The 12,177-nt window shown below is 52.0% G+C and overlaps 1 protein-coding gene across 1 annotated transcript; it reads right to left on the bottom strand.

Annotated features, from left to right (window-relative positions):
* Positions 1 to 10,467: 10,467 nt before the first annotated feature.
* Positions 10,468 to 12,171, bottom strand: MAGEF1 (MAGE family member F1; the record flags this gene model as incomplete). Its single annotated transcript, XM_014592510.2, is given in 4 exon segments — positions 10,468 to 11,762; positions 11,765 to 11,803; positions 11,806 to 11,844; positions 11,847 to 12,171. Coding segments are annotated over 4 exon segments (876 nt in total), but the record flags the coding sequence as incomplete, so codon positions are not given.
* Positions 12,172 to 12,177: the final 6 nt, after the last annotated feature.

Below are 12,177 nucleotides of genomic sequence, written 5' to 3' on the forward strand. Positions count from 1 at the left end.
CGTGTAGTGGGCACACTCACCGTGGCAGACAGGCGGGGCTGCGTCTCAGGGCCGAGGTGCCGCCCAAGTCCTAGGGCTGCAGCCTGCTGGCTCCCTGGCCCCACTGGCTCCTTGGCCCCGCTGGCTGCGGCTGCTGGCTCTGGGCTCAGATACGTGGAGGCCGGACTTGGGGTGAGGGGGAAGCCAGGCACCTTTGCAAACATCCTAGCCTTCAGCCTCCTCGTGAGCAGACCTGAGGGGGAGGGGCCCAGTGGGGTGGTGGGTGTCAGAGTCAGCTGAAGAATGTGGGATTGTCACGCGCAGATTCAGAAGTCACCGCACTGGGCTTCCCTTCCTGACTTTTCCATGACCGGGCTTTGAGCACTTGACAGCCGTGACTGCCGAGTGGGGGTAAGAACGTGCCTCCCTCGCTCGCCTTGGGAGTGAATGGCTACGTGGAGATAATGCTGGCAATACTAAGTGCTCAATAAACGTTCCAGCTTCACTATGACATGCCCTGGGGGAGGTGTGGAGCTTAGCCGATTTGGGGTGGTGCCTTCTGGCCTTCGAGTATGAGAATTGTTCCCCAGCTTGTTACGAGTGCTGGCTTCGGGGGCTCACCGCGGAGATTTTGATTTAGCAGGCCTTGGGTGGGCTCGGGAATCTACATTCTCGTCCGGAGGCACTGGCGTTGCCGAAACACAGGTCCACAGTCCAATGTGGGCTTGCCTGAGGTGTCCGTGCCCGTGTGTGCGTGTGTGTAACTGGGTCTGGGAAGGACTGGATTCTTTCCTAAGCTCTGGTATGTCCATCAGAACTACATGGCGAATAGGGCTGGAGACCCGACGGGTGGGTGCAGTGGATGAGGTGAGGGGGCCAGGAGTCACCCCAGGCAAGGCCCTGCCTGGGGCCCCTTAAACTAAGGATTGGCACAGTCCGACTGAGTGGCATGGGTTGGCCCGGCCTGATTTACAAGCCTAGGGCACAACGGATGGCAAGGAGGGCATAAAATTGCAGTCTGCTCAAGGCCAGAATGGTAGAAGGGCCCCTGCCCTGAGAGAAAAGGAGCAGGGTCTGGAGGATGAGGGTGGCCCGGGTCGGCGGTGCCAGCCCCTCCCTGCTCCACTGGGCCTCTGAGCTGCCGGCTGAGCCTCCACCCACTGGGTCCTCATGCCCATCACCCACCAGCACAGCCGGGCCAGTTCCAGGGACTGGCTTAGGGTAAAAGTGGGGCTCCCAGCTTCCCACTCACGAGCTCGCAGTCTGCTGATGTGCCATCCTCGGCTTTCTCTTCCTGAAGCTCTTTTAGAAGAATCCTTTGTTCACCTGCTCTAAGAAGGCCGTGTGCAGTGTCCAGGCTGGAGGAGAGCTGGTTGCCCGCGCTGGGAGGCAGACGGGCCCAGCGGTGGGGCTGGGTGAGGTGCAGTTACCCCCAGAGCAGGCAGTTGGGGCAGCCCCGAGAGCTGGCCTCCCCACTGCTCCCCCTTCAGACACAGATGGGCGGGTGGCTGAGTGTCCATTCACTCAGCAGCGAGAGCTTCCCGGAGTGTCTGCACGCCGGACACCATTCCAGGTGCTTGGGACACCGTTCCAGGTGCTTGGGACACCCTGGGCCCGCGGGGCACAGCCTGCCCTGGAGGAGCTAATAGTCTGGGGACTTCCCACGCCCAGGGCTGTGGGTGCTGAGTGCCCTGTGCCACCCTGGGAGGGCGGAGGGGTGCCATGCGAGTGCATAGGTGGGCCTGGGCAGAAACCAGCGGCCATCTTCCAGGCATGGCACCTTGGGCAGCACCCTTCCAGAGCCTCCGTTTTCCATAAAATGGGGAAACAGTTTCTCTCCTCACTCTTGAGAGATGAAATGTGGAAATCCTCAGAAAGCAAAGTGCCTGGGGTGTAGTGTTTTCCTTCGCGCTTCCTGTGGTGTTGGAGATGTTTCTGTGTGTACACACACCAAGTGTATCTGGACAAGGGGCCCCTGCGTGGGGTCTGTGTGGGCTCTCCCCGAGCAAGAACCCCCACCCCTTGTGCTATGGAGATCTCTCAGGTCCCATTAAAGGTGTCAGCGTTGCCTGGAAAGTTCTATTCCAAGCAAGAAGGGAGAACGGCTGTAAACTGACCCAGGAAGCCCTGGCTCCGTCCGAGGGGAGCCCTTCCAGCTGCAGTTGTGACTCTGTGGCTTGCACACAAAGGACACTCGGCCACCCCCTGGTTCATACCCACCTATGACAATTTGTTTCTCTTTCCAGTTTCATGACACCCTAGCCCTGCTCCGCCCTTCTGAGCCCCTCTCCTGCTCCCAGATCGCTTTAGAACTGGGTCTAAAAGGTGCACCAGGGACAGCCACCAAAAGAAACTGAGGCGCAGGGCTGCTCAGGACCCCCAAACTCTCACTTTCTCCCACCCAGAGCAGGAAGAGAGCGGGTCCAGTTCCACTCTGCTCCCTGTGTCTGTCCAAGGAGGGAGCCCGTGGCTTTGGCTCTGTCTCCTAAGACCATGACTTGGGGCATCTCCCTCTAGCCTCAGCACCCTCCCTCTGCTCCATCCCTAAGTGTCCATTGGATGTCCAGCTGAGCGACAGAGATCCTCCTTCTTGACACCAAAACTGCTCTCTCTGGGCACCCAGTTGAGAGGGATGACTCCAGCGTTCTTCCAGGCGCTGCAGCTGGAAATGCCGCATCGCACCTCACAGCTGTTTCACTCCTCACTGCTCATCCACTACCACTCTTTTCAAGTTATTCCCCACAAGCCCTTTCCCAGCCCCACTTCTGCTGCCACCATGGCCCTGGGCAGGCTGTCTTCCACTCCTGCCTGGCCCACTGCCAGTCTCCCACTTGGCCTCCCTGCCTCCAGCCTCCCCTTTCTCCACCAGCCAGTCCATCCTCCGTATGCACTCACTGCTCCCCTGCTCCTGCCCACACGGCTGCCTCCAGTCTCAAAGTCCCTTCCTGTTCCCAGGACACCGCACACCCGTGCTCACAACCACTGCTTCCCTCACCTGGAATCCTTTTCCCCACCCCAACCTGTGCCTACATTCTAGCCACCTGTAACACTGGGTAACAGCCCTGGCTGAGTTGCACCCTGAGGTTTGGAAAAAGGGGATGAGGAGGAGGTGGGAAAGATTGGGAGAAGGGAGTTAATGCTGCTAGCAGTTTGCTACAGGTAGAGGGTTGAATTCACCCCTGCCGCAGACGTGTGCAACGTAAAACTGTGAGGTAGGCCCGCCCACCTGGATGCACTGTCCACTGCTCTGGGTCAGCAATGCAGGTTGCTGCATTTTGGCAGACTAGTTTTTCCCTTGAGGTTCGAGGACAGGGTTGTGGAGGAAGAAGCCTGGACTGGTCCCTGTGGAGGTGGCTATTTTCAGCAGAAGGTAGGAGAGTTGCTGCAAGAGACAGAAAGCTGAGACAAGCAGTCTTCCCAAAGAAGTTGGAGGGAGCCTGGTACTGTAGCTTCAGGACTCAGGTGACGTATCTTGGCAGCGGCCTAGGGAGGACACGGGTTCTACCTCTGCAGAAAGCACAGCATCTCTCCAGGAACCCAGGGGCGTCAGAGGAACCCCCAGCCATGGGTGCTAGAGAGCCCACAAGGGGCATCCCCAGGAGAGGGTCCTGTCATGGGCCTCCCCGAGCCGTACTCACGACTGCAGTGGACAGATGGGTTTGTGACATCATATGGGACGACCCACTGGGAGATCTCGGAAACATTTGAGAGAGATATCGCAGGTGTGGGGCTCAGCATCGTCGTAACTCACTGTTAAAGCAGCAGAGACCATCTATGTCCCCAGCAAGTGAAACAAGACACACACAGGGCCTTTAAAATATTCATGGCAAGTAAAATTATGCACGAACTTCAAATTTTTTGCACATAGGCCACTACTGCACTGCTAACAAAAGCACCTGAGACTCGGTGAATTTATGAAAGTAGAAGTTTAATGACTCACAGTTCTGGTGGCTTGAAAGTCCATAGGACCCTAAGATGGCAGAGGCGGAGGTCCAAGTACAGCAGAGTATGTACCCACACAGCCTTCTCTCCCTCCCTCCCCTCCCCTTATAAATGCACCCGACAGAATCAGAGGGCCCAGCCCCAAGGACACCCAAAGGCCCTGCCCTGGGACACCCTGAAAGAATACCTCTCACTTAACACCTTAACAATACCATCAAGTCCCAACTCATGAATTTGGGGGGAGGGGGGACATCCAAATTCAAAACCATAAACCTGTGGGGCATGAATCTTTATTCAAAGTATAACAGCACCGAAATAAAATGATGCTTGAATTCCATTTTGCCTATGAACTTTTCAGATTAAAAAAACGAATACACCGTGAACCCTGCTTGCCTCTGGGTGCCAGTGTTGCAGAGAATTCCCTTTCTTTCTGTACCTCCCAGTTTTTCCACTATGAGCGTTTGTAATTAGGAAAACAAAAGCTATGAATAAAGAGTATTTTATCTTTTCTCTTCTTCCGAGGCTCAGGTTAGGCATTGCCTGAGGCCCCTTCTGCAGCAACTCTCAGGTGCCCCTTGTCCCAGGCCATGCAGATCCCTGTGGATTCGCTGTGACGGGTACCTGTGCCAGCTCTGCCAGCTCCTTCAGGACAGGGACATGCCTCCTCTGGCCACCGCCTCCCCTCCCTCACTCTGCTGGCTGGAGCTGTTCTCAAGACGTGCCTGGCCTGCCCCCCTCTGCCTTCATCCTCATCAGTTCCCAGTGCCCCACCCCCAACTCAATGTCCCCAGGAAACTTCTGGACCCACTGCTCAGTGCCTTCAGTGTGGCCCTGACATCATTTCTCAGTGAGACTTCCCCTGACCAAGTTGTTTAAAATCATACACCCCCAGGGCCCTCGCCCCTTTTCTCCTTCGGTTCTCCTTACAACCTGGATCTTTATCCAATATGCTGGGTATTCCAGGAGGGGACTTCAAAAATGCTGTGGGAAGACAGAATTAAAGAACAAGGTGATTGGAGTACAAAGCAATGTGAGCTCCATGTGCATTTTCTACAATATGTGCTCCAAGCACTGCCGGAAGCCCCCTGTACTTGTTCATCAGCTCTCTCCTTACACGCTCTGTGAGGGCAAAGACTTTGGTGCACTTCGTTCTTTGTTTTTGGAGAGGTTTTTGCTATAGGGCGTGTGTGCTCCCCAGAAAGACAGAGACAGAAAGCGAGAAATCAGCCCCCAGGGAGGATGGCCACACCACAATCCCTTCTCTTCCACTCTCCTCTCAGGATCTTGGGCACACACGCACATGCGCCTGGTGTGAATTTAAGCCACCAGGTCCGGGACTCGAACTGCAGTTGACTACATGGGAGCCCAGCAACATATCCATTACACTAACTGCTGGTCTCAGTGCTCTTTGTTCTTTGCTATAATCCCACCAACTACATGTAGGCCTGGCATACAAAAGATGCCCAATAAACACCTGCTGAATGGGTGAATGTAGAACAATAGTTACCTCATACTAGACACTATGGTCAGGGCTCTAGCGATTCCCTCAGTCTTCACTGTGTTTTGGAGAAAGTGGCTTTCTTTTTTTCTTTTTTTTTTTTTAATAACTATTTATTTTATTATTTATTCATTCATTCATTGATTTTTAATTTGACCAGAGAGAGACAGAGGGTGAGAGTGAGAGAGAGAGTAAGTGAGAAAGCAAGCCACCAGGTCCAGGACTCGAACCCTGGTTGGCCATGTGGGAGTGTCCAGCACCTTAACCACCACGCCACCTGCTGGTCCCAAAGGTGGCTTTATTTCTATTTTAAAGATGAGAAAAGCAAAGCTCAGAGAAGTTAGGTGACTCGCCAGAGGTCACCTCTGTCAGGTGGCAGAGTGGGAATGGAGCACGGATCTCTGCCTCCTCTTTATGGCCTGGGCATGGCTCTCCCCTCCCCGTGCTCCACACCCAGCAGCCTCTTGTCTGTCAAGACTGAGGGTGCTGTTTCCTGGCACTGATCTCCCTTCCGCATGGACCGCCGGGCTACTGCTGCGGGTTGGGAGGTCTCAGCCCTTTCCCAAGCAGGCCTCTGAGAACCAGGAGCGCCAGCTTGCCTCTCAGCACTGCCTCCACCAGCGGCCTGGCGGCTCTAGGTCATGACGTAAACGGGCAGTGCTAGAGCCTTCCCTCCTTTCCTCTCAGCCCCAGCTTTCCAAAGGGAGGCTGGCTGCTCCCCCAGGGCCCTCTGAGGGCCAGCACGGTGGAATACTAGCAAGAATCCAGAAGGTTTAGGTTCAAGTTCCAGATCTGCCGCTCACAAGTTATGTTATGGGCTTGGTCGAGTCATTTAACCTGTGCATTAAAGAATGAAAGGAATTGGAGCCAGCAGGTGGTGTGGTGGATGAGGCACTGGACTTCCACAGGGTCGACCTTGGTTCAAGTCCTGAACCTGGTGGTGTGCTTTCTATCTAGTCAAATTGAAGAATGATGCTGCTAAATGAAATTAAATCTTTAAAAAGTTTTTTAAAAGAATGGAAGGAATTATTATTTTTTTTGTGGTTTCCTTCTAGAATTTATTTATTTATTTATTCATTCTCACTATGTGCACAGGGTGGCCTCAAACCTGTGATCCTCCTGCCTCAGCATCCAAGTAGCTGGGAATACAAGCGCTCGCCACTGTGCCCAGATTTTTATATCTTATTTATTGTAATTTGTAATTTATATATATCATTAGGTTTCAGAATGGTTTTTAAAAGCATGTGTACAGTCTACAATAAACAAATCGAGGATGTAAACAGATTCGCTACCTTCAATATTTCACATTACATCGTGAACATTTGAAATTCGCTCCAGTGGTTTACAGTATCAATATTGGCAACTGGTAAACCTGCCTCATAGGCTGTTGTGTAGATGTGTGCAACACTATGGGTATCATACCTGCCTGGCACAGAAGGCTTAATAAATGCTGGCTGCTAGTTACCGGTCATGCCCAGTTGGGAAGTGGGCCGTCTGAAACCAGCTCGTAGGGTGGGGTCTGGAGTGTGGATTGTGGCCGACCCTATTCCAATCATCTGCTAGATCTTGCTTGACTGACATTGTCTGTTCAAGGTCACATCCATGGGTCTTTTCAAAGGCCTTGATTAGGGCACTTTTCTTAGTAAGGAACCTCCTTAGTACTGTGTATCTGCTGGGAGGTAGCTGTTGCCCTCTCTGCTGGGCTGCACGATTTGGGGAATGATTTGCACAAATAGCAGTTGCCACCATGACCGAAGTCTAAGTGTAATTACCTCAAGTGGAAATTGTGATCGAGCCTGTGAAAGGAGGCCTGATTTGCAGGCCTGCGAATGAGCTGCCACCTCCGGAGCACGGTGTGGTTGCTGGATGTAAGGACTGTCATCAACCTGAGCCTGTTTCTAAACACCCCTCCTCCAAGTTCCGGTGATGAGAAGATCCCTGGAAAGTCGGCTGAGCTGAGGCCTTCCCATTGTCTACGGCGTGCCTCAGTCTCAGTGTCCAGGGCGTCTCCTTCACCGGCGTTGCTTCCCAGTTGTGCTCTGAGAAGTACAGTGTAGGGCAACCCATCTGCCATCGCTCTCTACACCAAATCCTCCTGCCCCGACGGTTTCACCCAGGAAGAGCTTATTCCGTGTTTGCGTCTGCCAGTGGAACGGAATCCAGGCCTGCCTTCTCCCTCACATGGATGACCTCAGCAACAGACTTCATCTCTCTCTTTTCTTAATGAGAGGGAAAGAAACATTTTTCTTTTCTAGGCTGTCACCCTGTAGCCATCCTCTGCCTTAGCCTTTCCGTTAGCTGGGATCACAGGTGTGCCTCGCTCTCTCTGGCCCTCAGCTGACCCCGGCCTTGGGCAGCAGGGCTCTGGCTGGTGCCACTGCGGCCGAGTGCAGAATTCATCTCTCGTCCTCACCAAGGCCAATGTCTGCTCCACACATGGGCCCAGAGGCCACTCTCTATACTTCTAAGAAGCTGATGATGACATGTGTGACATGGGAGGTCTTTCATCCCGAGGCAAGGGTACGAGTTCTGCCAGCCCTTTGTACCATCTGGAAACAGCACTGGGGATCTTATTTGCAGGTCTACAAATGTTACTTGATTGTTCCATGGCATGAAAGACTAATTTGAGGCTTAGTGGAAATGGCAGACTACAGGCTGAGGAAACATGGCTGATGACGGCCAAACATGCTAAGTTTGAGCAAAAATACACTTTCTACTGTAGTAGGCACTCTGAGAACACTGGGGAGAGGGCAGGCAGAGCGGGGAACAGTGGTCTCAGGTAATCCCCCAGCTTTATTTTAGCCTCACACTTGCCCCCCCCCCCCCCGCAGACCAGCGTCTGATCCTAATTACCTTGGCTACCCAGACCTTGTTTGCATCTCGAGAGAGAGCAGTGTCTGGAGAAAGATGAATGGGGAGACAGATGACTCAGGTTTGGAAGGAATCCCAAGAAGGAAATGTGAATTCTGAGAAGTCAGGGCTTTCGACTCAGTCAAGACTTCATCTCCAACCTTGTTTTGTCGCCGACTAAGAGATTATAACTTCGAGTCTGTTTGCTTGGTGAAAAATGGAACGTACAGTATTTATTCTTTAACACCATTATAAAAAAATAACGGAGGTAGGGCAGCTGCAGAGGCACAGCAGTGACGGTGTGCTGTGATGCTGAAGCCACAGGGGCAGGTCCCTGGTGTGCATCCCAAGGTCTCCCTGTATAGGCTAGGCCTGTGGTCTGGTCTGGCTTAGGGTGGACCATGGTGTGAGGACCCTGTGGGGGTGCCTGTCTCTCCTTCTCATGACATATAAAAACTTGAAAAATCTTTAGAACATGTAAAGCCTAAGAAAATGGTTCATCCTGGGTATGGAATAATGGCAAGTGTTACTATCATCTGTTTCTGTGAAACGGAGGTATTCACCAGTAGGTATTTGCAATGTGATTGAAAAGCAGAGAGAAAACGTCTTTGGCTAACAGTAGGCGCTTAATAAACGTACTCTTGCTAGTCCTGTCATTAGTCCTACCCTTGCCAGGTGTTACATTTGACCTAGAACAAAGCCATCTCTGTTACCAGTAAAATGGGGTGCACTTCTTTCCTCTGCTTCACTGCCTAAGCACTGCAGTGGCAAGTGGCGATAATTACACAGGCCGCAGCTGTTCCCTGGAGTGCTAACTAAAATCACGCACGACGTTCTCCAGGTCAGGAGAGTACCGTGCTGGAGGAAACACCCAGGGTTGGGGGCCGTGGATGCAGCTGCAGGCCTGCTCTGACTAACCCAGTGACCTCAGGCAAATCACCAAGTCCTCTGACCCCAGGAGCACGCGCTGCTGACCTCTTGGGCAGTGAGAAAATGCAAATGTGAGACGTGACCATGGTTACTGCTTCTTGACAGCAGAGCCCATCTCAGCAACTCTGACACCCAGTGAAGTCACTGGCAGAGTGGGCACTCTAATTTTGCTCAATGAATTATAAACTATGCAGAAGTCATATATTTTTTAAACATTTCTTAGGAATTATTTAATTTTATTTATTCGTTCGTTTATTATAATTTGACTGGAGAGACACACACACACAGAGAGAATGGGAAAGTGAGAAAGCAAACCACCAGATCCAGGACTTGAACCACGGTCACCCATGTGGGAGTGTCCAGCGCCTTAATCACCAGTCATATTTTTAATCACCAGTAAACTTTTCTGCCCATAAGATGATGGCTTTGGGCCCCAGTCTGATCCGCTAGACCCCTACTCCTGTGTTCCAAGGTAACTTGTATTCCATGCCAGCTTCAGAAATCTGATCTGGGCACAACCGGAAGCAGGGAAACACTGGCAATAAGAACAACTCTTGTTTTTGTGGATTTCATAACCCTTGCCACCTGCCTCTGGTTTGGGTATCTATTGTTCCTTTGACCTCATTATATTCAGTGTACCCTTCGTGTAAGATTTACCCCTAGAGGGAGGGTGGCCCTAGGGATCGGAGCTGCTTGTAGACCATTCTTCATGGGTAGTAAAAATGTGAGCGATCAGGTCGCCTCCAAATGGGAAGTGGGAGAAGCCAGGGAAGAGAGATCTTGAAGCGGAACTTCTTGGTAGATGTCAAATGCACTCTCTGTACATGCTACACAGTATTACGAATTGCTCCGCTACACTGTCTCTGCAGGCTTTGATAGAAGAGGGAACATAATAGAGGGTGAGAGAAGGGAGGTGGACAACCGAGATGCTGACAGTCGCCATCAACGTGGACTGGACCGAAATGCCGGGGAACAAGAGCAGGGAAGTGCAGGGGATTTCCCAGTCCTCTTCCACGTGACCGAGGACTAGAGGACCATCTGTGATCTTAAATCACTCGTTTATTATTTTTTTCCCTATAGGTCACATGCTCCTTCCAGAGAGACAATAAGTGAGGAATTCCACCCCCCAGGGGGGTTGGCCACACTGTAATCCCTTCTCCTCTGTTCTCCTTTTGGGATTTTTGGGCAGGCATGCACACGCACCTGGTGTGAGTTTCAAGCTGCCAGGCCGGGGACTCAAGCTGCAGTCGACCACGTGGGAGTTCAGCACTTTAACCACTATACCACTTGCTGGCTCCATGTCATTCATCTTCAATACCATTCCCAAACCTCAGCTTCCCCATCTTCTCCTCTGTTCCCTTCCTCCCCTTCCCCTGCTCCATCTTTTCCTCTTCCCAAAAAATCTAACTAAAGGCAACCTCAAGCAATCCTTCCCAATTACCTCAGCTAGTTCACAGCCTTCAAGTCACGGTGCTGACGTTTCTTGTTTAGTTACTCTCCAATTCTGAAAACAGTAGGACCTTTATGATGTTCAGCATCTTATCCCCAAATACCCAAAACTGTGCATCACACACACAAAAAAACAACCAAGATATGCAACAACTGTTTCATCTGTTAAGCATATCAGGGTATACTTCTAATTTATTGCATCTCTAGATACTGTAATAGCTAAACAAATAGAAGTACATGTCTCTCTCTCTCTTTTTCTTTTTAGTACAATAGACAAAAAGTGTTGAGAGGCTAGGCACCAATCAGAATTTATTTTTCCTAGTACCAAATCATTATACTGTGGAGTTCTTTAAACCATTAAAGTACAGCACCTCAATACTGCACAATCTGTTCAAGATCCCAGAAAAAAAGGGCAAGAGTTTTCTATCTATTTTACAAAACCAGTAATACTGTACAATGAAATCCTACAGGAAAAAGTAGACCAATTTTACTTTAAACAGCATTTTTAAAAAGTGCATTAAATGTAATAACATAGTAAATCAAAATCCCAAAGTTGTGCAATTTCTACCCCCCTACCCCTACTATCATGACTCAAGACTGTAGGTTGGGTACACACAGGGTCCCCGCTGGCCACCTTTCCACTAGCCCTTACCAGTGGCGGATGCCAGCCGAGGCCCTGCCCTGATACTGACCTCGGCTCTGGCCCTGTCGGTTTTGTCTGCCAGGGCCTCACGGTACTGGACTGGCCACTGGTTGGGTACTTCCTTATGGAGCTTGGCCCCAAACCCCCAGACTTTGATCTTGCTGATTTCCAGGCTGCTTCGGGGACCCCAAGAGAATGCATATTCTAGTGGATTGGTGAGAGGCACCCGCCTGTAACCCAGGTCTGGCTGCTGCACAAAATCTTCCATAATCAGCCTCTTCGGGTATCCAAAGAGGAAGCGATACTTTGAGGGTCGCATCCCCAACCGACGCAGCATCTCCCAGACCTGGACCTCCCTGGCGCTATTACCTTTCATGTAGATAAAGCTCAAGATCATCACTAAGAGCCCCAATTTAGGGCCATCTCCTCCCAGATCCTCCTCCTCCGGAGGTTGTAGTCTGTTGATGAGGATGTGTGGTGCTTGCGGTCAAGCTGTTTGAGCTCGAAACCAAGACACACCGCAGATGCTCTGCGGGGAATAGGTCCTTCAGCCTCCCATAACATGCTTCACTATCTCTGAGCGTGTGCTGGGACTCTTCCTCTTGTCCTTCACCAGCAGGAGCTGCACCGGCTCGCCCACCGTCCGACTCTGGCGGCGGCCCAGACCCTGGCGCCTTCCCGGGCGGGCGCCCCTCCTCCCTCCCAGCGCCCAGGTCCTCCTGCGGCTGCTCGTGCACGGGAGGGCTCGGGGCCCCCTCCTGCGGGGGGTCAGGGCCTGGGTCTCACCGTCATGGCTGCCATCCTTCTCCCCGCCCGCCTGAGGGGTCGGAAAACCCCTGCTCTCGGATTTCTGCCCCCTGCTTTTGGGGAGGCTGGTACCCCCGGG

This window comes from Tupaia chinensis, unplaced genomic scaffold (assembly GCF_000334495.1).
Source record: "Tupaia chinensis unplaced genomic scaffold, TupChi_1.0 Scaffold000708_1, whole genome shotgun sequence".
Taxonomy (NCBI): Eukaryota; Metazoa; Chordata; class Mammalia; order Scandentia; family Tupaiidae; genus Tupaia; species Tupaia belangeri.